We start from the raw sequence: 26,033 nt of genomic DNA on the forward strand, positions 1-26,033 counted from the left end.
GAGGCGAAGCGGAGGTCAGGCGGCGAGGAGGAGAAGACCGGAGTGGACCACTCTCCAAGAGGAGAGTGAAGCAAGTCATCATGGGTAAGTTGTGCACCTGGGGGATACGGGACGCCACCCCACCAGACACAGCGATCATACCCTAACTTTACAACAAGACTTTGTTTTTTGCTACAACAACCAAGACTTTCTACCACCCCTCACCCCCCCCCCCCCATGCATGCTCATTGACTATACCAGCCATCACCAAGATTTATGTGCATTCTAATCAGCAACAACTTTCACCTGAACTTTTACATGGTCTCAGTTACTTGTAAATTCTGTACTACAGATCAGACCATAGACCACAGGATTAGTGGTTATCACATTTTAATTGTCTATATAAATAAACATATTATATTTTTATGAATACATGTTGGCAATTGATTTTCAGTAGTAGGTAGATTCACCACTAGCGCGGACTACCTCTATACTTTTTGTTGATCATATACCCATAGGGATTGGTTACTCCCTATTTGAGGTGCCGCAGCTGCGACAAACACCCCAGTAGAGTACTGAGCGCTGTACCCACCTAACCCTATACATTGTGTATATAACACATGAATACATTCTGTGTGTATATTTGGGTCCCATTCCCAAGATATCTTTCAGAGCGCTCCCCCTGAATCAGGGAGGTTTTTTTTTTTAAATGGAGCCGGCTCCTGGCCGCTTGCTACACTATGGGCGACCACCCACAGCTTTTGCGAGCGGCCAAGTGATGGTCGCAACCATCGGGGCTTGCGACGTTCCCGCAAGCCCCAGTGAGCTTCCTGCTCTAAATAGAGCAGGAAGCTCACCACTGACATTCACTGGTGATGTCAGTAGTGCCTCCCACAAACGGCAGGCGTTCCTTCGAGAATGCCTCCGTTTGTGTAGCCACCCCCCCGCCCGCCTCCAAAATGGGGCGAGCTGTCAATCACAATCGACAGCCACCCCGTTTTGGTGCGAGACCCGTAGCGACGGAGCACCCCTCACTGGCCAGGTCTCACGCATGCGCACGCCGGAGGCGGCGCATGCGCAGGGGGCAAACATCGACCCGCTTGCGAGCGGGTCTGAATCAGCCCCTGTGTTCCAAATCTCGGGTCAGATCCAGGATTTAGGTGTAAAAGCAGTATAAGAGAACGGTTTAACACAAAACATAGCATGCAGCTTTGTGGGCAAGTATAGGCTATAGCCTTGTTTTCGCTGGCTGCAACTGGTCTACAAATTACAGTTTATAATAAATATAAATATAGCGCTCCATTACTCTTTGAAGATACAGCAAAACTAGATTACAACAGAGTACCTTTTAACAAGCAATACTGTCCAAGCTATTTATTTATAAGTAAAAAAAAATATTTTGAGATGAAAACACCTATTTCTGTATGACAATAAATCTCAGTGACCCAATTTCATTCCTTAGCTACATACAGTATTCTCACACTGCACATTTTTCGAAGTATTCCATTTCATGTAATATACAAATATATAACAGTGATCGCAAAATATGCGCTATAGCGCGTATTTACACACTACAGGCGAAGAGGAACTCGTTTTTTTAAAATGACCAGGTCCTCAGAACTCACTGTGTGTGCAGCCGGGCCAATGATGTGCTAAGAATCTCCCCCACCAATCAGCACGGGTGGCAGCATCTCCTCCAATTAGTGTCTGAGACCTCCGCATCCTGGTTACGTGGTGCCGCCAGGCTCTCTCTCTCATCATATCACCGGTGAATCTAGGTCAGTCGCCCTCCCAATGTGTGCTGTGACAAGTGCACCCGCTGCCGCTCACCTTCATGCCGGGCAGCCATACACTGCAGCCCATGTGTTCTCCACAGTATGAAGGTGGTGGAGGGGATGTGGGCACCGCTGCTGGAGGGAGGCACAGTAGCAGCAGCACCTTCCATTTTGTTTTTGCTCCTCTCAGGACACATTACGCAGCCTTCACCATAATCCCTAGGGTTTATCACCGTGGCTTCTAATTTTTTACTAGCAGAATATTGTTTCATGCCCGTGGTTGTGTATATCCGATCAGATCTGTATCATACTTGCCAACTCTTCCTCATTGTCAGGGAGACTCCCTGAAATAGTAGCAATCTCCCTGTCTCCCTGAAGAGTATAGGAAGAGTATAGCAATCTCCCTCATTTCATCCTTACCCCCATTATGAAGCTGTTATATTAAAAAACAGAGATATATACATTCAAATGGGATCATTAGTGTCATTTCCTTGCATTGGTTATTATAAGGCACAATGATCCCTATGAATTTCTGAAAAGTATTAGTGTGTTTTCATCAATAAACAGATCTTACTAACTGCTCTTGGGCTGGTTTACATTTGGATGTAAGTCAGGTTTAGGACACGCCTCTCAGATTTATCAGTACACGCCCACTGTAACACGCGCTCATAGGTGCTGCTTTCACAATCTCCATGAAATGCTTTTTCAAAAGTAGGCAAGTATGATCTGTATGCTCAAATGTATGATCTCAATCATTTGCTTATTGTGGTCCTTTAGCTTCTGCTGTACATAGAATTAGTGTGGGATATGGACCAATCTCCCTTGGTTTGGACACCTGTTTCTTTCTGCCACAGCCCTGTTGAACAGCTCAGTATTAGTGCAGCCTGTGAGTAACCATTATATTGCCCTTTGATCCATAGATGTGTCTTCCTGGTCAGCTACAGTAGACAAGCAATTTTAATTTTTTTCTGTATGTGAGAAACACAGGGCTTGTATTTGTGATAGAAATGGCTCTAGGTGCGTTTCAGGTGCACAGCCTGATGTCAGACATGTCTGCTGAGGGTGGGTCTGTAGCTTCTGCACTCACCATAGTGAGCTATCAGGGTGACAGCAGCTCATTCCAGCATTGCCAAATGATCTCCAGTCCCACTTCATTATTTCCTCAGGCAGTGGGCAAGGGATTTCTGAAATGGGTGGAGTTAATCTCACTGGATAGAATAAATTGCCTGAATGTATGATACTGCTGCTCTAGTTCTGTATGTGCACTAATCCATTAGGAAAGACCATAGATGCATAAGAGCTTATCCCAAACCTTTTCCAATGCTGTGATTTGCATTTCCAATTAATCTGACCCTGTTCTTTTGGGAGCATTCATTGACCGTTCTCTATTCTGAAACCTATTTGGATATATATAATATCTGAATTATCAGATTTGCATTATTGACAGGTCAGAGATGGGCTGCGGGTGGGGAGGGTTAGGTTATGGGAGGGGGGGGGGATCGGGTAAGGCAACAAGAGGGAAGGGTTAGGGTTAGGCTACGGGGAAGGTGGGTTAGGGGTCGTGTTAGGGGATGGGTTAAATGACTCTCCTGCATGCAGTGGGGTTTTGCAACATTTGGGATTCCGACGCCAAGTTTCTGATGGCTGGCACTGTGTGCGAAAGGATCACGTACACATCCCACACACATTACAGACTAAGGCCCTCATTCAGAGCCGTTCGCTATTTGCGGTCATTCGTTCAAAAACAAGGGGTGGCTATTCAAATGATCCGTTCGCACATTGCAGTCTGATCACACCTCTAAGTCTGAACGAGCGAGCAAAACATACGCTCGTTTATTTGATAAAAACGCCCCTTGGCCGTTCGCACCATACGTCATGTCCGCTATTTATTAGATTAATCGAGTACATCGTACAGCTTATGAACTGCTCGCTATTCTTGTGGTTGGTTTTTTCAACCGCTATTTTGCGAGCAGTTCTGAGTTAAAAAAAACCATGTGACGTGGTCAATGACGCTGCTGTATTAATTATGCACTCCCTTAAAACGCCCGTTTTGACCTTTAAGCACGCCTGCGGTCGAATTCCACTCCCCCGTTTTCAAGCACCTTCCCCTGTTACCACCCACAGACGCCTCATTCTGTCACTCAAAATAGCAGGCATTCGCTATATAGCGTACAAACGATTTTCGGCCGCACTGACTGGTTCGCGCATGCGTACTAAAAACCGTACGCATGCGCAGATGTGCGAACATCGCTCGGAACGAGCGTACTGCCGCTAGCGAGCGGCTCTGAATGAGGGCCTAAGTCAGCTTGCATAGCACAAATTGCATAAAATTCTCTTTGTCCATGCCACACACATATACATTTATGGAGATTTTAATAATTCTGGCACTTACGCCTGGAGAGGAGGAAAGGTGTGTTCACACAACTGCAAACACAATCAGACTGGGACGTAAGCATATGTGAATGCTGTACAGTATTATTTGTGGGTGATTGGGGACAGGTGCTGATGCACAATGGAGATGATGATGACTGCCACTAGCGACCATTCTCTTGTGATTGGATGATTGTAAATACACCGCTGACACTGAAAATTATTGTGTGCATGTTGAAGCATAAAAAACATACACAAGATGTTTATCTAATGTATTACAGAAGTTTTTTTAAGCATTACTGAAACTTAATTGTCTGGCTGTAAGCATGTTATTCAGAATTGTTTAAAAAGGAAATATCTAAAAGATAAGTGGGTCACAGTGTACAAGTACTCCTTTCCCCTAGGCGTGATTCAGAGGTGGATGCAAGTGCTGTTGCAACTGTAATTCCATACGCAGCAGGCATATAAAATTAATGATTCATCTTCTGTCTTGTTCACAGAGACGCCCACCTCCGATATCGGACATTTGCCGCTCGCGTAGAAAAGCGTAAATATCAAAAATATCGGTCACATATCGAACTTATGAGTAACCCTATGCTGTCTCAGGGCTTGATTAAGCAGTGCACGCAAGTGCAATGCTGAATGCAGATTTCAGATTATCGGGAATCTGCACGTGCGCAGGACCCATTCTGCGAGTGTGCAGAATGGGTTTTGCTTAATCGCACGCAAGCCCTTGAATGCCTGTGCCTAATTGACTGGCACAGGCCTGATTGACCGGGTGGCCAGCGTTGACCGGGTGGCTGGTGTTCCCAAAAACGGGGGCGTGTCCGCCCCATTTTCCGGGAGTGGTCAGCCCAGAGACTGCGTGGATGTGCGCAGTCGGCTGGGCTTGCAAGCCAGACACCCTGAGTAAGCTGAGGCTCACACCCCTTTCAGACATACCGAGATTCCCGGGAAATTGGCCTGCCTTGGCCAAATTCCCGGGATGTCGCATATGTCTGAAAGGTACCTACCCCTGAACATGTTCACGGGTAGCCGACTCTCCAATCGACCAGGGAATTTCCCAGGACTTAAGTCCCAGGAAATTACCCTGCTCATGTCTGAATGGTGCTACCCGTGAACAGCTCCTGATTGGCCACCCACGGCTGCCAGATGCATGGTGATGACATCAGCAGCAGCAGCAGCCAGAGAGAGACAGGAGAGACGCTAGACATATTGCACATATTGCAACAGAACCGCGATCTGGAATTGGTGAGGAGAGGGGACAGGAGAGGAGTGGCAATAAAGGCCTTTATTATGACCGCCACTAGCGACCATAATTTAATTACTGTCGAATTAATGTTGAATGACCGCATTCATGTGTGCCAGAAAGCACTTTAAATGATAAAACTGTGATTTTCTGTGTAGAAAACAGAAAAACCCGGCTTATGTCTTAAAGGGGTCTACCCGGGAATTTCCCAGGTAGAAGCTGTAGTGTGAAAGGGGGGTCTCGACCAAATTCCCGGGTCTGAGCAGGAAATTTCCCGGGTCGTATGTCTGAAAGGGGTATTACTCAGATGTCCGGTCGCCCGGCGCTGTCCTCAATCGCGATCATCAACCACCGATGGTTGCGATGGTCGTGATGGTGATCCCAGCCTGCGACTTCATGCAGCAAGGATGTCATACAACTCCTGCTGCATTTGCATTATTGCACGGATCGCAATTGGAAAGCTGCCTGCGTGCAACTTTGCAATTGCGATCCTTGCTGAATCACCTCCTCAGACAGAACGTCTTTCCTAAGACGCCGGGGCCTATGCAGCTGCGAACAAATTTACAGAGGCTGACTATAGCACACCTTCGATGCCTCTGTTTTTCTAACCACGCCCCGTTACTTCTCCAAAACGCAGACTACCTGTCACTCACATAGCAAATAAATCATATGTGCGACTGCCATCACTATCCAATCACTGAACATGCACAGTGCTTTAGAGTATGCTCCACTGTGTCCAACATCGACATTGTGTCCATCTCTGAATCAGACCCAATGTTTGTACCTACCAAAGTGCACACCTTCGAAATAATCTATTTGCACATTGTTATTATGATTTCATCCCATTTTCCCCCACTTGTTTTTCAAGAATGTAATCACACTGTAGAAAAGGGACCTGATGGCAAGTCTGAAAGTGTGAGTATTTAATATTATATATTGCAACATGCACCAATATTTATTATTAATAATAGTGATAAAGTTTAATTTTTACCTTCTATTCAGTTTTCACCCCATTGAATATAACACTTCTCCATCCATACAATAACCCACAGCCATCCACAGGCCATTACTTATTATAAATGCATACCAGATCTCGATGAAGTACCCAGTTTGCATGTAGATAATGAATTCCATCCAGGATCTGGTAAAGCAAAGATTTCACCATTGATCGAGGCAGCTGCATTGGCTTCTTATTTGCTTTGGAGGCACGATGAAACTTGATGATGTGCTAGAAATAAAAAACATAAAAATATTATATTTGGAGTGTTATGTGTATGTAGGCCTGAGAGAGCCTGGACCTACTTGTATACAATGGAACCAATAATAATTCTATTCCAAGAATAATAACAGATACGTTGAGGAGAAATTTGCTAGTTTGGTAATTCAGCTGTCTAAGCTCTCTCTCAAACTGTATTACATATCAGTGATGCTTGAAAGTTTGTGAACCCTCCAGAATTTTCTACATTTCTGCTGGAATTTGGCCTAAAACTACCTCAGATTTTCACACAAGTACTAAAAGTAGATAAAAAGAACCAGATCAAACAAATGAGACAAAAAAGTAGACATGCTCATTTTCTAAATTGAGAAAATTATCCAATTTCACATATATGAGTGGCAAAAGTATGTGAACCTTTGCTTTCAGTATCTGGTATGATCCGCTTGTGAAGCAATAACTGCTTCTAAACGTCTCCAGCAATTGTTGATTAGTCCTGAACATCGGTTTGAAGGAATTTACCCCATTCTTCCTTACAAAACAGCTTCAACTCTGTTCTGTTGGTGAGTTTCCTCCCATGAACTGCACGCTTCAGGTCCTTCCACAACATTTTGATTGGACTAAGGTCAGGACTTTGACTTGGCCATTCCAAAACTTTCATTTTATTCTTCTTTAACCATTCTTTGGTCGAATGACGTGTGCTTTGAGTCGGTTGTCTTGCTGCATAACCCACGTATTCTTGAGATGCAGCTCATGGACAGATATCCTGACATTTTCCTTTAGAAAATTCTGGTATAATTCAGAATTCATTGTCCCATCAATGATGGCAAGTCGTTCTGGGCCAGATGCACCAAAACAGGCCCAAACCATGATACCACTACCACCACAATGTTTCACAGATGGTATGAGGTTTTTAAACTGGAATGCAGTGCTCTCCTTTCTCCAAACATAACGCTTCTCATTTAAAACAAAAAAGCTGTATTTCGTACTCATCTGTCCATAAAACATTATTCCAATAGTCTTCTGGCCAGTGGCGTAACTAGGGTATTTGGAGCCCAGGGCAAATGTAAACATGGAGCCTCCCCCTATGTGCGCGCATGGCAAAAAATGGGCGTGGTCACCTAAAAATGGGGTGTCGCATTACTTTCCATATGCACCTTAACCCCAGTAGTGCCCCTTACACAGTACCCCCAGTATGCAATGTCCCCAGTTGTGGTCCCTCTTATGCAGGCCCATAGTAGTGCCCCTTATACAGTACCCCCAGTAGTGGTCCCCCTTATGCAGCCCCTCATTAGTTCCCCTTATTCAGTGCCTCCAGTAGTGGTCCCCCTTATGCAGGCCCCCAGCAGTGATCGCCCCCCACTATCCAGTGCCCCTTATACAGTGCCCCCTGTAGTGGTCCTCCCTATTTAGTGCCCCCAGTAGTGGTCCCCTAGTATTAAGCCCCTTATATAGTGCCCTCAGCAGTAGCCCCCCCATGCAGTGCCCCCAGTAGTGGTCCCCCTTATGCAGGTCCCCAGCAGTGATCCCCCCTATCCAGTGCCCCCTATAGTGGTCCTCACTATTTAGTGCCCCCAGTAGTGATCCCCTAGTAGTAAGCCCCCCAAATAGTGCCACCAGGAATAGTCCCCCCTCCTGATGCAGTGCCCACAGTGGTAGCTCCCCCCAGTAATGGTGCCACCAGTAGTAGCTCCCACCCAGTAATAGTGTCCCTAGTAGTAGTAGCAGCTCCCCCCAGTAATAGTGTCCCTAGTAGTAGTAGCCCCCCAGTAATAGTGTCCCTAGTAGTAGTAGCCCCCCAGTAATAGTGTCCCTAGTAGTAGCAGCCCCCCAGTAATAGTGTCCCCAGTAGTAGTAGCCCCTCCCCAGTAATAGTGTCCCCAGTAGTAGCAGCCCCTCCCAGTAATAGTGTCCCCAGTTATAGCAGCCCCCCCAGTAATAGTGTCCCCAGTAGTAGCAGCCCCCCCACCAGTAATAGTGTCCCCAGTAGTAGCAGCCCCCCCAGTAATAGTGTCCCCAGTAGTAGCAGCTCCCCCAGTAATAGTGTCCCCAGTAGTAGCAGCCCCCCCCAGTAATAGTGTCCCCAGTAGTAGCAGCCCCTCCCAGTAATAGTGTCTCTAGTAGTAGCAGCCACCCCAAGTGATAGTGTCCCCAGTAGTAGTAGCCCCCCCCCCAGTAATGGTGTCCCCAGTAGTAGCAGTCGGTCCCACGGCGCCCAGGGCACATACCCTGCCCGCCCTGCCCTAGTTACGCCACTGCTTCTGGCTTGTCCAGTTGATCTATAGCAAACTACAGACGGGTAGCAATGTACTTTTTGGAGAGCAGCGGCTTTCTCCTTGCAATCCTGCCATGCACACCATTGTTGTTCAGTGTTGTCCTGATGGTGGACTCATGAACATTAACATTAGCTAATTTGAGAAAGGCCTTCAGTTGCTTAGAGATTACCTTGGGTTCCTTTGTGACCTTGCAAACTATTAGACGCCTTGTTCTTGGCGTGATCTTTGTTGGTCGACCACCCCTGGAGATGGTAATAATGGTCTGGAACTTCCTCCATTTGTACACAATATGTCTGACTGTTGATTGGTGAAGTCCAAACTCTTTAGAGATGGTTTTGTAACCTTTTCCAGCCTGATGAGCATCATCAACTCTTCAGAAATCTCCTTTGTTCGTGGCATGATACACTTCCACAAACGTGTTGTGAACATCAGACTTTGATAGATCCCTGTTCTTTTAGAGAGACTGGTTGTCCACTCACACCTGATTGCCATCCCATAGATTGAAAATACCTGACTCTAATTTCACCTTCAAAATATCGGCTAAGCCTAAAGATATGTGATATTGGATAATTTTCCTAAAAAGAAAAAAAAATTAGCACATGTAATTTTTTTTGTCTCATTTGGTTCTCTTTATTTACTTTTAGGACTTGTGTGAAAATCTGAGGTAGTTTTAGGCCAAATTACAGCAGAAATATAAAAAATTCTGAAGGGTTCATAAACTTTCAATCACCACTGTACACGAAAACAGTATTTGCTTGTTAGCTATGTACAAAATAGGTAGAAAAAAACTTTAGGAACTACTGTAGTAGCGGGCTATTTGAAAGAGGGATCTCTGTATTACAAACTGACTGTGCGGTAGAAGTTGCAGACTTGCGGCACTGTCCCAGACTTAGACACTATAGTGATTTCATGACTTCAGAAACTGGTAGTGGGCTCTGTTTGAAAGAGGGGTCTTTGTATTAAAAACTGATTGTGCGTTTTAAAGCGCAAACATGCGGCACTGTCAGTACTGTGGTGGCTGTCAGATCGGGGGGTTCCAATGGGATCTCTGGCGCATGCCCAATGGAGCTGCTCCATACGCCAGTCGCTCTATGCCATGGCGTATAGAGGATCATAGTACTGTGCATGCCCAGTGTGTCGGGAGTCACACACAATGGGATCTCTGGCGCATGCCCAGTGGAGCCGCTCCATATGCCAGTCGCGCTATGCCATAGCGTATAGAGAATCATAGTACTGCGCAAGCCCAGTGTGTCAGGAGTCACACACAGTGCATCCCAGACTTACAGTAAACACTATAGTGATTTCATAACTTTAGGAACTACTGTAGTAGCGGGCTGTTTGAAAGAGGGATCTCTGTATTACAAACTGTGCGGTTGAAGTTACACACTTGTGGCACTGTCCCAAACTTAGACACTATAGTAATTTCATGACTTCAGAAACTAGTAGTGGGCTCTGTTTAAAAGTGAGGACTCTGTATTACAAACTGATTGTGCATTTTAAAACGCACACTTGCGGCAATGTGGTGGCTGTCAGCTGCTGGGGGTTGCAATGGGATCTCTGGCGCATGCCCAGTGGAGCTGCTCCGTAGCCATGTAGCCCCCGGCTAGTCACGCAATGCTGTGGTGTAAGGTGGATCATACAGTAGTAATGCGCATGCCAAGTGGGTCGGGAGTCACACAGTGCATCAGGTCCTTCCCCCAAAGCAAGCAAGAGCCTTTCATTACCATAATATAGGACGCTCTGCCATTTACTGTATGCTGTCAGCTCAAGATTTGCCCTTGTGTCCTGAAAAGACGAGGAATGGTAACAAAATAATAATTAATAAACAAAATTGTAGTCTTCCAGGATTCGAACCCGGGACGTCCACACTGCCTTGCGCTCTCCTAACCACTACACTGCAGATGCCTGCCATACTGAGAACTGCACCTGTCGTGTGTGTGATGAATGAGCGTTGTGAGTCATCAGTGCGTCATGAGTGCGTCTTATAGTGGGTAAGATGGCTACCAGAGACTGCCGCTTCACCCCAGGCGAGCTTCTTCTCCTGGTAAAGTGGAGAGACATACTGCTCTCCAACAACCGGGAGAAGATGCTCGCCTATAGGAGAGCAAAGACCGAAATCCTGGCCACATTTGGCTGCCAGCGCACTGTCAGGGCCCTGCAGTGTAGATGGTCAGACCTTGTGCGCAGGGATGTGCCTCGTTTGAACATTATCAGAAGGCGCCTCCTGCGCAGTAAGTACAGTATTGCTGTACAATTACAGTACAGTAATTAAAGTACAGTACCAAATACAATGCTCTACTGTGACATACACTGTACCTCGCACTCACATGGCCGACAGAAATTTGATTCAGTCATTAGATCGACATGGACTAATGGACGACACACAATTGGTCGACCTGGCTTGTTTGTACAGTAAACTTAAAGGCAAGTTGACCCACCATACTGTATATGTGGTGATAATGACTGTATTTTCTTGTCAAAAATATTTTGGGAACATGTCATCCATTGTTATCTATTGCCATGTTGGCAAATACTGTGTGTGGCCATGAGTCACAGTCAACTTATTTTCCTGGTCGACCTAAGACCAAATCTATGTTGACCTACACACTGTTTATCTGTGTTGGCCCTGTCCCCTTTAAGTCTGACATTATCATACCTCCCAACATGACCCTCTCCAGGAGGGACACAATGCTCTGGTCCTGGACTTCCCTAGTAATTTAGGATTGGTGGGGGCTCCAGACGTGGGGCTGCAGTACAGTCCAAAACGCAAAAAGGTGAGTCACACCAACTGCCAGTGAGTGACAGTAGGTGTGGCTCCCCTATTTGAATTTGAACTGCAGCCCCACCTCTTACCAGGGAAGTCCAGGACCAGAACATTGTGTCCCTTTTGACAGCAGGGTGCTGATTCTGGCACCCTGCAAGGCAAAAGCCCAGCTCGTGGGGTGGCGACAGTGCCGCCAACAGAGCCTCTGTGTGAGATGCCACCACTTGGGCATACAGTACTTCTGTAACTATACTGTATATTTTTATTACCATACTACAGTATACCATGTTGGGCCCAAAGCCAGCTTCACAGACTAGTTTTTGTAATACAGTATACTGTATTTGTTGTTTTTCAGGTAGAGACTTTTCGTACAATAGGATTTTTGGTATAGTCAAATTGTTTACAATCAAACTTTACTGTACAGTACTGTACATTAGTGTTTAGTTTTTCCACAGGAACAGAAAGGTCACAGTTCCAAGAGGCCGTAGTCGCCTTTAGTCGCCCTACCACGCCTCGTAAGTACTGTACTGTACATTGTCTTGTACTATATTTCTCTTTTTTTTCCCCGTTTCTTAATGTCTTTCTCCGTCCTGTACTCCAAAAGGCTCATACTGTACCCACTAGACTATATGCTCTATGAGCGCTATCATGTGGTGTTTATCATGCATACACACTGGACATTCTGAAACCATGTGAATGATAAAGATGTTATCTTTCAACTAAAAAGTCTACTGTGTACTGTATGCAGCAAAAGACCCATCTCCAACCTTTTCTGCTTACACACAAATTCTTACTGTACTTGTGTTTTTTACAGTACAGTACATGTATGTTTCGGTCACCTTGTCTTATACTTGCAAAAAAGGGTAATAGTACACTTATGCTCCAGTTACAGTATTGACATTTTTTTAAATTCTTCTTTGTCAAAATTACATTGCAGTATGTTTTTTTTTTCACAGATCGCTGCCACAACCGCCGCCCTTCCAGGCCTCAGCCCTCCCCCCCAGCCCAGGACCCTGCAGCCGGGCCCAGCCACCTTTCAGTGATTGATGTTCAGCCTGACCCAGCTAAATCCACCTTGCACTACTTGATAATATACGCAATCTATGTCTCCTATCCTTATGTATTGCTACTGGTATATAGTCCCACCTATATTCGTAGGTTCTCTAGCTTAACATATTTTCATGTTCCATAGCTACATTCTATATCACTGCCATATTCTAATGTTATACACCAGTATATAGTCACATCTAGTCTATTATTACATCATTATATCATTTGCTATTTTAATTTTTAAGACATCTGAATTTCCTAGATCCCCCAGGCTCCACTGAGTATTGAGGTATTTTGTTTCACCTCATAATTTATGTTTATGCTTTTCAGTATTTTGGTCATATTGTGACCGGAGACTATGCAAGCAGCCTCTGAATTGTAGTAGGATGTTGCCCCCGATGTTGCCTCCTGCCTTCTGGCAAACATGCAGGCCAACCTGGTTTTCTTACTTGAAGTAACAGCAGTGGCCACTTTGTTGTAGCCTAAACAATGATTTCTTTACAATACATACTTTTCCTTCTGGGAATGTATCATCATTGTAAATCTCCAGTGGCTTCATGTAAATTTCCTCCACAAGCTGACCGTTTAAGAAAACTGAATCAAAGTCTAGTTGGTATAGTAGCAAATCATACACAGTAGATATAGCAATGACCATGCGCAATGTACTATACCTCTGAAGTTTTCCCTGTAGTCAATACCGGATTTCTGGGTGTAACCCTAGCCAACAAGTTGTGCTTTGTAGCACGCAAGACTATCAGTGTTAAGTTTCTTGCAGAATACTCACTTGTTCTTGTCTGTCTTACAGTCACATGGCCTGACCACAATGATTGTCTCATTGTCAATTAAAGCATTAATCTCTTTATTTATGGCTGATTTTCACTTTTCTTGTATGGGTCTGTAGTCAGGGGTGCCAAAAGGGGGTACAAATTGACCCCCCCCAACACATCTCAGTAGGGAGAAAATGTGTGCCATAACATTTGTAAAGACTCTGGGAGTGGTGGACAAACCAATGGCAGAACCTGGAACTGAAAATGCCAGTGCCCCACCGCAAACCGCAGATGAACCCTCCATATAGGAATATGCAGGTAGGCATCCTTGATATCTATGGAGGCCATAAATTCCCCGTCATCCATGGAACAAATTACTGCTTACCGACTCCATCTTGAATATTTCCAAGTGGAGATAAAGATTTAACCCCTTGAGGTTGAGAATGGGATGAAAACTGTAGAACCGGACCCAGAAATCAGAGAGCGCAGTAATTGCCTGTATGAGAGCTGCCTTTCTGCAACCATCCACAGGGAGAGTAGTGGAAGAAAATCTTTCTGGAACAGGACCTTCTAAATCTAAAATGTAACCCCTGGTTACCAGACCACTAATCCAAAAACCTGGTCTGGATTGAATCCAAGTTGCCCTGTCTGAGTAAGCGGCCTCCCACCAGAGGTCAGGTCCCAGTCCCGTCACAGTCATGTGGATTGACCTGCTCACTTAGCAGCAGGGCGACGGGTGCCGGGGGACACCACGCCCCCTGAAGGTACCCCTAGGCATACCCCGGAAGGCCTGAAAGTTTCCCCTGCCTTGGATCCAAAAGGAACGAAAGCTAGGACATTTTGGTTTTAATGTTGAGATGGGAAAGGTAGGACTTTTACCTCCCCTGACCTGGAGAAATTATTTTAATTAAGTCTGGACCAAACAAAAAACCTTCTTCAAAAAGCAGTGCCTCTAAAGCATGCTTGGACTCTTTGTCTGCCTTCCATGTTTTAAGCCATAGAGCACATCTGGCAGAAATGGCTAAAGCAGAAATATGAATAGTATCTATTAAAGCATTACTTATATAGGCTAGAGATGCTGAAATTTGATCAGCTAAAGAACTAGCTTCAGACAAATCCTCTGATTGAAACCCAGCAATCATCTGGGTCATCCAGGAATTGATAACCTTTATCACCCAGGCGCTGGCCAGAACAGACCACAGCGAGACACTGACAGTCTGACATGGGACTAAAGATAGGCATTGAAATCCCGACGCCTACCATTAGCCCCACTACAAAATCCCGACACCCGGCATACCAAACAAAGTTAAGACGGGTCTCTTAGCATCTAGCTGCAGGGAAGGGGGGGGGTTAGGTTTATGGATCCCCGGGGGACTTAGGGTTAGACATCCCCCCCCAGAAGGGATAGATTTAGGGTGCTGGGAGGGGGGGTTAGGTTTAGGCACTAACAAGGGGAGGTTAGGGTTAGGCACTAGGGGGGAGGTTAGGGTTAGGCACCACTAAAGGAGGGTTAGGGAGGGGAGAGGGGAGTGTTAGGATACTTACCAGCCCCAGTCGGGAAATAGGCCCATCGGTGTTCTGCTGTCGGTATTTGATCCGGTGGCTATTCAGGCCTCCATTGAATACCGATTCCGACTTAAGCACAGCCTCATTTTTCCTATCCATAGGATCCTTAGGTGTTACGGACTGTGTTGTGCGGATAACAGTATTCCTGACCAACCAAGCTATAGGAGCATCCACCATGGGTGGAATTTCCCAAAGCTTGGTATCCTTTTCCGAAAAAGGATTAAGATACTTAAATTTCTTTGGAATATAAAATTTGGAATCAGGTTTTAACCAGGCTTCTTTTAATGTTTCTCCAAAATTTGAAAATTCTTGGAAAACAGATACATGTTTCTTCTTATGTTTAAAGAAAGAAACTGAACTAGACACTGCAATAACGGTTTCCTGTAGATGCAAAGTCTCCTGGACCGCATAGACACTCATGAATAAGAATGGGAGTCACCCTCCCAGTTTGAAGTGTCTTCCCAGTCATAATCCAATTCCCCTTTTTCCTGGGAAGAGGCGGCCGAAGTCTCATCTCCAGGAAAATTCACTGAGGACTGGCCTGAACGTCTCTTGGTGGCTGTGGCCCCTGCTGACATTACCATTTTAATTAAGGATGTTGTCATCTGAGCGAGACATCGACCCATATCCTGGGCCCATCTGAACTCTACCAAGGGATCAGACAAACTAGGAGTTTGAGCACAGGGTAACATATAATTTGCCTGAGAGTGACATAATTCATCTATGGCATCAGCCATAGACCTAGCCCAATCAGGCACCACCAACTCTTCAGCCGAACTTCCCGGTAATTAATCTCCCTGTGAACAACCAGCACAGAGCGACCCAGGCTTCATACAACTTTTTGTCAACTTTTTATCACATTTTGTAGAAGTATAAAAAGTGACTGATCCCTGTTTTTTTTTGGGACCCTTGTCTGGCTTCTCCATACTGAGGGCGGGATTTCCTAAAGGAAATATGCGGTAAAAACCATGTTTTCGGGGTTTTTACCGCATTTCCATATGTACTAAGCCCCGGCCACCCTATTATCAGCGCGAACGGTAATGCCAGAAAACCTGGCTTTACCCTATAGAAGCCTATGGGCTTCTTAACGCATCCGGCACCCAGCGCATCACCGCTGCCTCGCCGTCGCCCAGCACTGGCCCACACTCACCTTAGTGTCCTGGTCGCCGACCAGTGCACTTCCACCGCCGCCTCCTCCTACTAATCTTGCAGACTGGACACAGATATAATTGTGTCCAGCAAAGCACACTAAGACGCAGTACTCATGTCTGCACTCTTCTTTTACCCTCTCTGCAATGTTTCCGCCGTCCAAACCACACCCTGCCTCTTAAAGATGGGGAGCTGATCTCTGTTACTGTGCCTGTCACATTAATGTAAGCACAGTGTAACTCTGATTTTGACCGCCAGAGACCTGGAACAAAATAGTGCCGGGTGGCATATAAAAAAAAAGCAGGATGGAGCACCCGTAAAATTGATCCTGGGGAGGACATTGAGATGTATAAATGGTTCAGTGAAACAATACTGCAGTTACATAGCAGAGGAATATGTGAAATATTTAAAATGCATGAGAAGTATTTTTGTTTTGATTACAAAATGCATCGCATGAAAAAAAAATAAACTGGACTGTGACAAACTTACCCACAGATCATGCTCTGCATAATCAAACAGCAGCCATACTTTTCTGTCACTGTGAGACAGGAATACTTTCTGTAATGCAATCACATTTGGATGCTTCAATTCACGTAATAGCTGCAAGAAATTAAGAAAGATACAGATATTTTTTTTTTTTAAAAGACAGTACACATGCATATTATGAACAAGAACAACCTGACAAAAAAATATTTTAACTGAGACACATCATTTAGTTTTACAAATGTGTATTACATTAAATATGCACAATTTCTGCGCTAAATTCACTTCATTATGCCAGATGAACAGACCGCGCATTTGCTGAAATCAGAGTCCTGTTTTAGACCATTCACACATATACATTCTATTTGCTGAACATCACTTAATGTGGATGTTTTTGTTGGATGAACCCACATTTACAAATATGCAGCCTATCAATGCTCCAGGGACTAAAGATAACACTGCATAAAGTTCATCAAGATCCAGTAATTTCACTAACTCCTAAAAACCTGATATATTTTAGTGCACAAAGAAACTCACCCACATTCACAGATTATTATTTGTACTCGCTGTAATTAATATATCTATATATTACCAGTTATTTATATAATGCACCCATTCCGCTGCACTTTACAGAAAATATTTGGCAATTCACATCCCTGCCCCAGTGGAGCTTACAATCTACAATATATTCCCTACCACATGTACACAAACACAAATACAAATACACTCTACAGTTATTTTTTGTTGTTGTTTTTGTTGGGAATGTGGGAGGAAACCGGAGTACCTGGAAAATTCACACATGCACAGGGAGAATATACAAACTCCACACAGTTGGGGTCGTAGTGAGAATTGAACCCACAACCTAAGTCCTGTGCATTGTGGAAATTGATGATGGGAGATATGTATGACCGGTTCCTAATTTCTGTCTGGTGATCATAAAGGTAATGAGCAACTTGGATTTTTAAGCACCTTTGAAAGGCTGATATAAGGATGTCAATGTGCCAGTCTGGCTCTCACTACCTGGAAGAAACAGGCTAGAGGACTACTGAGATACACTGTTCCTTCTAAATGTAAGTGCTGTGCTAAATTGCTATTTTTGTGCTATCAACTAAAACCAGCCGTGGATACTTGTACTAAGGACCTGGAGTGGTGTGCTATTAATTGGCTGCTGCATGCAAAGTTCTACCATTTACCCCATGAGACGGCACCCCTTAAACCAGTGGTACCCAAAATGTTTTGAATCACGGCGCCCTAGAGTATCAGCATTGTTTTCACGGCACCTCTAAGCCAAAAGTTTGTTATTGAAAAATTCTGATAAAAATGTGAAAAGTAGTAAAGTGAAATAAATTGTGCTTACCTGTCATCCTTAGGTGGTGGTGGACAGGTTTGCGCTTCTGTTTGTCCACATATTTACATTAAATTGACCATAAATAATTTGATTTGGTGCTGACCACCAACTTGAGGCACCCCTGCAAGTGTCCTGAGGCACCCCAGGGTGCCACGGTGCACAACTTGGGAATCACTGCCTTAAACTGATCTTGTGATACATGGTGGTGAATGCAAGTATTGCACTTAAATTGCAGCCATAAAAATCCATGTGAAAAATATAAAGTGACAGCCACCCATTTTTTCCTGGAAAAAGATGGTTATATTGTTAACTTCATTGTGGTGTCATCATCAGATGCTTAAAGAAGCTAGATTCTGGTTCCCCCCTTGCATCAAGATATAACATGGAAGGCATAGTTAAGGCCTTGTTACAGGCTACATTGCTGCAGCAGGACACCATCGGGGCTCAGCATGAAGCTACCAGGGTTCAGCAGAAAGCTACCAGGGTACAGAAATTGGCCATTGATTTTGAATTCATTTTAATTAGGTCATAAGAGCAATATTTTTGGTTAATTTTCTTGGGCTATGTATATGTTCGCAAAATTGTACCAATGTCTCTGTTTTGATACTTCTATTATAGGTAGGTCTTTTTGTTAGCATGAAGGGCTCCATACTTCAGCTGGAGTTTCCCCAAGTTGACCGGATCAGTCTGGGAAATTCATGTTAAAAATCCATGATTTGCCAATCCCAATCATATTTTGGTCGGGATAGGCAAATCAGGGAAATCCAATATGTTGGATTTCACCGATGCCCCAACCCTGGTGTCTGGGGATCGGGAAATTGCGATAGTCCATCGCTGATGTATGGGGACCTTAAGGTAAAAGACTGCCTGGAATATATTTTTCTTGTTCATTGTGCAATTATTTGACCAACCATGAGCACCTGGCTATAAATTGATTACAGCAGTCTTTCTTCTTTCTATTAATGGACACGTTTTCCGGGATTCTGGGCCGGATTAAGGACCACATGGGTCTAGGACTGAATATGTTCAATGGCCTATTATAAGAAGCTGGGACCAGTGCTGTGAGGGTGTGGCCAGTGCCATCTGGGTGTGTACACCCCCTACACTATCAGCCCCAAGGTCTCCCTAAATACATACAAGCAGAAAAATTGCAGAATTTTGTGTGGAAAATAGAAATACAATTTTAATACTTATGATTTATGGCCGACACTGTGGCCAGCTAGGCAGCCATGATGATAGGCCTAATTTTATGTGGATGCCTGGAGCTGTAACTCCATCCGCCCCATTGTTAATCTGGCCCTGCCTGGATTGTCAGGGTAAGTGGGAATAGACAGATAATATGGGTCTACGGCAGTGGTTCCCAAACTGTGCGCAGCGGCACCCTGGGGTGCCTCGGAACACTTGCAGGGGTGCCTCAGGTTAGTGGTCCAGCACCAAATCAAATTATTTATGGTCAATGTAATGTAAATATGTGGACAAACAGAAGCGCAACCCAGTCCGCAAAGTTTTGGCTTAGGGGTGCAGTGAAAACAATGCTGATACTCTAGGGCGCCGTGATTCAAAAAAGTTTTGGAACCACTGGTCTAAGGGCAAAATTTACTAAACGGCGGGTTATAAACCCCCGGGGGTTTGGTGGTGGTTTCTAAATGACAGCTCTGTTCTATTCTAAAATTTGTTTTGATGGCGGTTTTGGCCTTAGTAAATCTGCGAATAGCAAAACTGCCGCCAAACCGCCGGGGTTTAGAACCCGCCGCTTAGTAAATTTTGCCCTACTACTTTATTAAGCATTTTTTTTTTTTTAAATCATAAATTTATATTTATGGGTTGAGCAATCTAAATGTCAAACACAGTCAAGGCCAGGGAGGTCTTGTGTGTGTTAAGCCTCTTATTCAATGGAGTTTTAATTAAGGTAAGAGCAAACAATGGAAAAAGCATTAGTCCAAAAAAATTTATCAAATAAAACGCGAGTTACATCCACGGCTTATTAGAGCAGTCTTTTATGCACACAATATCAATTACAGGAGTCAGACGGAGGCTGGGGGAGAGGGATTTTAAGATCTCTCTCCTGCAAGAATGCATAAAGCGGTTAATGCCATAGGCATAAAGCGGTTAACGCCATCTGAGGATAGCATAAACCAACAGGGCTAAACTCTGAAAAGCCCGCTTTTCGTAGTTTGGTGCTTAGAGGTCAGACCATAGTCCCTATCATGTGTATATATATATATATATATATATATATATATATATAGTTAACGCTTCTCCTCACCTCTATGGGGGGAATATAAGTGTGTTACGCGCCGGCACCCTCTAGATGGCGCAATTCAATTGTTGATCCGTTTGGATGCGCACAGCTGCTAGCACTGACATTTATACTCGCAGCTTCCCGAGCTGGTGAGCAGAAATGACAAGCGCCAGCCGGGAGACTTGCCCACTCTTCCGGGTGGCCGGAAGCGAAACCCGATTTTCGGGAGGCTCCCGACCATTTCGGGAGAGTAGGCAAGTATGCTGTGGGGGTAGTCTAGGAAGTGTAGGATGATGATGCTATTTTGTAAAGACGCCCCTTTGCCGTTCGCAACACGTCATCTCCGGTATTTATTAGATTAATCGGGAACATCGAAAGGCATCTGAACTACTCGCAGTGCTTGTGGTAGGTTTTTCTTACCGCTATCACTGCGAGCAGGTCAGGCTAAAAGACAACCAAGTGACGTGGTCGATGACGCTCCTTTACTAATTATGCACTCCCATTAAACGCCCTTTTGACCATTTTACACACCTGCATTTGGATCTCCACTCCCCCATTTTCAAGCACCTTCCCCTGTTACCACCCACAAACAGTACATTCTGTCAATCACATTAGCAGCCCCTCGCTGTTTTGGGAGCGCACGATTTCCGACCACAATGACTGGTTTGCACTTGCACAGTTGTGCGAACATCGCTCAGAGCTTACGAGCGGCTCTGAAACAGGCCATCTGTTCTACAAATGCCACGATGACACAATTTAGCGCAAATCGCGTCATCAGTTCCCTCAGGCCGCCCACCTATGCCAGGTGAAATAGGTCGCCAGAGGGGGGTGCGGGCGGATGGCGCCAGCCGGGAGACTTGCCCACTCTTCCGGGTGGCCGGAAGCGAAACCCGATTTTCGGGAGGCTTCCGACCATTTCGGGAGAGTAGGCAAGTATGCTGTGGGGGTAGTCTAGTAAGTGTAGGATGATGCATGACCTAAAAGTGTATGTTAATTACATGCAAAAGAGCAAAGTTATGTCTAAGCACTATTTGTTATTGTTTCTTTGTACCACCTGCCTATGGAGGCACGCTCATTAAATCACTGTAACCCATAAAGTGATTATGGCAGCCAGGTAGGAGATGAAGAGCGTGGCACAGTTTAGTAGGCCTTGTACATATAGGTGGAAGGCACTGGGGGTAATGGTGCTGGAACACAATATTATGGCTCCACCCCCTGCTATACAAAGCTGTGATTCACAGCACTTCAAGGCAGGAGGCATGGCCGTATGCAAACGATTCATCCAGCTGCTGGGACAGCTGCATGCAGCATGCAGGTAACTTGCCTATTTCTCCAGGTATCTGGGAGAGCCATCAAGATTCAGGAGTCTCCTGGGCGTTTTGGTAGAGTAGGTAACTATGCTGTAAAATTACTTTGTAATCATATTTTTATATTAAAGTCTCGGATATATGGAGAAAACTAATTACTTTAATTTATAAATTCAAATGTCATCTATTGATTACTTTAATTTGCACAAAGCTTGTTACAATTGATAGGGTTAATTCCATATATGTTTATATTTGCATTTATTATTGTAGAAATAAAAGAAATGTCACTTTAAAAGAATTAATATCACATACTTTAAATGTATTTTAACCTTCTTGCTGTAACATCAACCTTGAATCACAGAGACAATCTGGTGCCCTATGAAACCTACTAGACAAATATTATGATCAAATGAACAAAACAATGTTTTTGGTTCTAAAATGTTCTCATAACAAAATATTTGATATGCACATAAACTGCTGTTTTTTGACATGTTGACTGTTTGATGGCTCCAAAATAAATATATTTATTTTAGATATATTTTTATGTTACTGCAATGTAATGCAATTAAAAGATCATTCGGAAAACTTACAAAATTGACTACAGTTGTTTTTCTATCGCACAACTACAGAATGTCTCTACAGCATACTTGCCTACTCTCCTGGAAGGTGCAGGAGGCTCCAGATTCTGGATCAGTTGGCGTGTATGTATCAGTTGGCGTGTAGGAGTGTGCGTGGATAAAATGACAGGTGATTTCCCGGCACCCAGGCTTATTGGAGGGGACCGGCAGGGGGCTCGGGTCCACCGTCTCCTCCTTCCTCTTACCCGTCAACAGTGGCCTCTCTCCCCAGCCCAGCACACGCTTCTGTGCGTAGAGATGCAGTGGGAACAGGGAGGCTACTGACGCTGAGCGTTAGAGATGTATGCTAAACACTGTGGCTGTGTGATAATATGCTAATGCCGCAGGAAAAGTCTTGTGTAAATAGGTTCTTCCTGACGACTTCTCTGATACGCTGCTGCGTCCGAAGGCACAGCATTGGATCGCTCAGTGTGAAAATCGGACATCCAAGTAACCCTCAGGTTACTTAGGATGACCGGGGAATTCACACTGCTGTAACCAGTGAAGCTACATCGCCACTGGCTTCAGCATACCCAGAAAACGGGAGCAATATGCCCCCGACTTCTGCATGGTGCCTGTCGCCACCTCCACTTTTCCCCCAACTTTGCTGTCGATCAGGCTGCAGTGTCCAGGGCACTGCGAGCGATCTACGCACCTAAGACGCATTCCGGAGCTTCTCAAACCCCATAGAAACCCGATAATCGTTCCACTGTTTCCAACTTTCCCCCCCAACTGACTGATTGGCACAATATCGTTCTGATGTATGCCATCTTAAAGCAACACATGATAATATGCACTAGCGCACACGGGGGGGGTTCTGAGTACCCAGAAACCCCCCGTGACAGACTTCTTCTTAAGCACTGCTGCCTCGCAGCAAAATGCGGTTTGCGGGCCAAATTGGAAGAAGGCGGAGCCAATATTGCATAATTCCATTAGAATTGCATCATTTGGCTCCGCCACCTCCCGATTGACCCGCGAATTGCGGTATTTTGTTGCTAGGGGGAGGGGCCTAATAAAATGGTGCAAGCCTGCCAGGTCCCATCCTTATTAGGTCTACCACCTGCAGCTGCTGCAAGGTAAGTGTGTATGTAATGTATGTGTGACATACAGTAGGTGTGTGTGTGCCCCTGATATGATACAATTACTGATAATGTTGGTAGATGTACAGCAGGGGTGAGGAATAGCAGCAGCATTGTGCATTGGTTTTGGAGAATATTTGACAGTGAAATCATGTATTTTGCTAAACATCAGAAGTACAAAGTAATTGCCAGGGCTAACACAGCAGCACAATGAGTCAGCATCACTGGGTTGTTCTTCGCTTGTACCATTTTACTACATTCAATTAGTTATTACTAATTAATATACATTAATTTACATTTGCCATGTATGAAGGAGTCGGGCCGTAGTAAAAAAGGATGGTGCTGTAGTCTAAGGTTTGTGTACCAACTTCACTCCCTGACACTTACTAACTGCAATACACCTTAGAGGAAACATTGTCGGATCCAGTTTTGTGTTGAAAAGGCATCAGCTGAAGCCAAATCCTTTAAACAAAAATATGTTTGGATTTAGCCAAAAACAATAAACTTAGTCAGGAATTCTGTACGCCACTGTAATTTTTGCACTTTTGTTAATATTCCAAATTAACATTTTATTTAGGGGACTGTTTATTAAATTAAATCCCTCTGAAAATCATGCAGAAACTGCAATTTCCACATTGTTTTAGTATCAGTAGATAGCACAGATATATCCTCAACATTAGGCAAACTAATGCAGGATAACGTATACCCATTACTCACAATGGAGACTGCAGTCTGAAGCAATTTACCAAGCACCAAGCTTAGTTTTTCGGAGCTTGGCCCAGATAACGAAAACCATCTTTAGATGGAGACAGTCTATTGTAGCCTGTGGGTTACATCTTCGCAACTTTTTTTTTTTTTGCATGGACAGAACCTTCACCAGTCCAAAACCAGAAGTAACGTGATGGCGTATATGATCACTTTACTTTTTAGCCTTCGCCGAGACAGGCTTTTTCCATGTCCTTGTATGACGGCAATAATAAATACCAACGAAAGCCCACACCGTATTGCCAGTTTATGCAGTGATAAACAGTGCTAAGTTTCAGGGTTTTCTACAAAAATAGACCCCTTAGTCTCCTAGTTCTATAAACAATTTACCCCTCTAAAGAAGAAATTGAAAGAAAATTATTTTTAACTAGACTAATAGCAAATAGCACCTTGCATATATGGTTTATTTTCAGTCAAAATCTCATGTGATATCTAACATGATAATCAAACTACAGATCATATGAACAACAGCTGCATAGCTAGAAGGCACAATGATGCTGAGCATATGATTTTTCTGTAAGAAATATTTAACAAACCAACACTTGTGTTAAATATACTTGTTATAAAAAATGTTGGTACCACTTCACAAATTCATTAAAATTTACACTCCTTTCAAGAAAAAAGCACATTGCATTGTTTTCGCTAGCATATGAGTTGAGTTTACATGTGTTTTATAGGACAGCCCCTTTCTTTTCCACTCATTTCTTAGGCCTCATACCAACTGTTAAACCCTCTTAATTTCAAAAACACCTATCATACAGGTTTGACACGTTTGCATTTATTAATAGTATTTCATACTTGCTGATTAGAACGGATTCCAAGATCTTGTCAAAGTGGACATGATGGCGAGTTATGCTAAACAGCAGAGTACTCATTTTAAAGTGATAGCAGTTAAGTAAACCTTGTTGAAAACACATATAAACTAATTATTATGTATATATGTACAGGGGCGCCGAGAGAGGCGGGGGAGCGGGTACAGTTTACCCGGGCCCGGGCTTCCAGAGGGGCCCGGGTCTGGCGCCGCCCCCCCCCTCACTTCCTCCCTCTGCAGCAGCCCAGCACACAGCGTGTGCTGGGCTGCAGCGGGAGATTGCTTGCGGCTGCTAAGTAGCAGCCGCAGCAATCTCCTATGCCTGAAGAGGGGAGTGATCACACTGATCGTGCCCCCCACTGGCTTTGCGCCGGGCTGAGGGGCTCACAGCGCCCCCTCCTCGGCGCGCAGCGCTGCAAAACTCTTTTTTTTCTCAAGGGAGCGTGGCCACGCCTTATGAAAATAGGCCACACCCCCTCTTTACCGGGTCCCCGCGTGGCTCTCTACGCCCCTGTATATGTAATCGTGAAATGCATGACAACTCTGTTTTACCAGTTAATATTTGGGCAAATTAATACATCTTTTACAGTAAATGGACCATAACACCTGATAATCTGCCATTAGGTTTCCATAGATCAGCTATCAAAGTACTGTCCTATAAAAGTCGTTAAAAAGATAATTCCTCATCACAAAAAAAACAAAACAAAAACAGTTGACTGTCTCCAAATCCAGCCCAGAGATGAAACAAATTTTCATATCTGTTGTTAAATATATGCCTTGTCCGCAATTGATTGCAAAGTTTAGCATGTTTCACCACGTGGTAAAATAAATGGACCCCCATCATGAAATATAAAAAGCTCATATATACATGCATGTAAACACGTTGATAATGTGGTCTCCTAGTACTCAATCCAATTAACCGTGTAAACACCAGCAACGGCATCAGAACTTGTCCCCCATCAGAATATGCCTGCTTTATGTCAGGAGATGTGGCTTCATAGTGGTAGTAGTAGATACTAAACATTACAGTCACATTCGCTGTGTAAAAGCAAATAATACTAAAACACAAATATAAAATTAAAGTTCAAATTAATACACAAATCTTACACTTTCGGAAATATGAATTGGAAATATACTTATATGGAACAATTGCGAATCCCACTGTAATAATGGAAACAAATCACAGCATTAATTACTGTAGTATTAGCCTAACTGAGAGGTGT

General features: G+C 44.3%; 1 protein-coding gene across 3 annotated transcripts in view; it reads right to left on the bottom strand.

Moving 5' to 3' along the window:
- Nucleotides 1-26,033, bottom strand: part of CDK19 (cyclin dependent kinase 19) — a 258,639-nt gene that overhangs the window by 110,274 nt on the left and 122,332 nt on the right. For all 3 annotated transcript variants that reach the window (XM_088460484.1, XM_088460482.1, XM_088460483.1), the window contains exons 3-4: nt 16,648-16,758; nt 6,461-6,601 (exon numbers count right to left, since the gene is read on the bottom strand). In XM_088460484.1, the coding sequence (XP_088316610.1) occupies nt 6,461-6,601; nt 16,648-16,758 (252 nt within the window). The remainder of the gene's footprint in view (nt 1-6,460; nt 6,602-16,647; nt 16,759-26,033) is intronic.

This window comes from Taudactylus pleione, unplaced genomic scaffold, assembly GCF_031769625.1.
Source record: "Taudactylus pleione unplaced genomic scaffold, aTauple2 ptg000046l, whole genome shotgun sequence".
Classification (NCBI taxonomy): domain Eukaryota; kingdom Metazoa; phylum Chordata; class Amphibia; order Anura; family Myobatrachidae; genus Taudactylus; species Taudactylus pleione.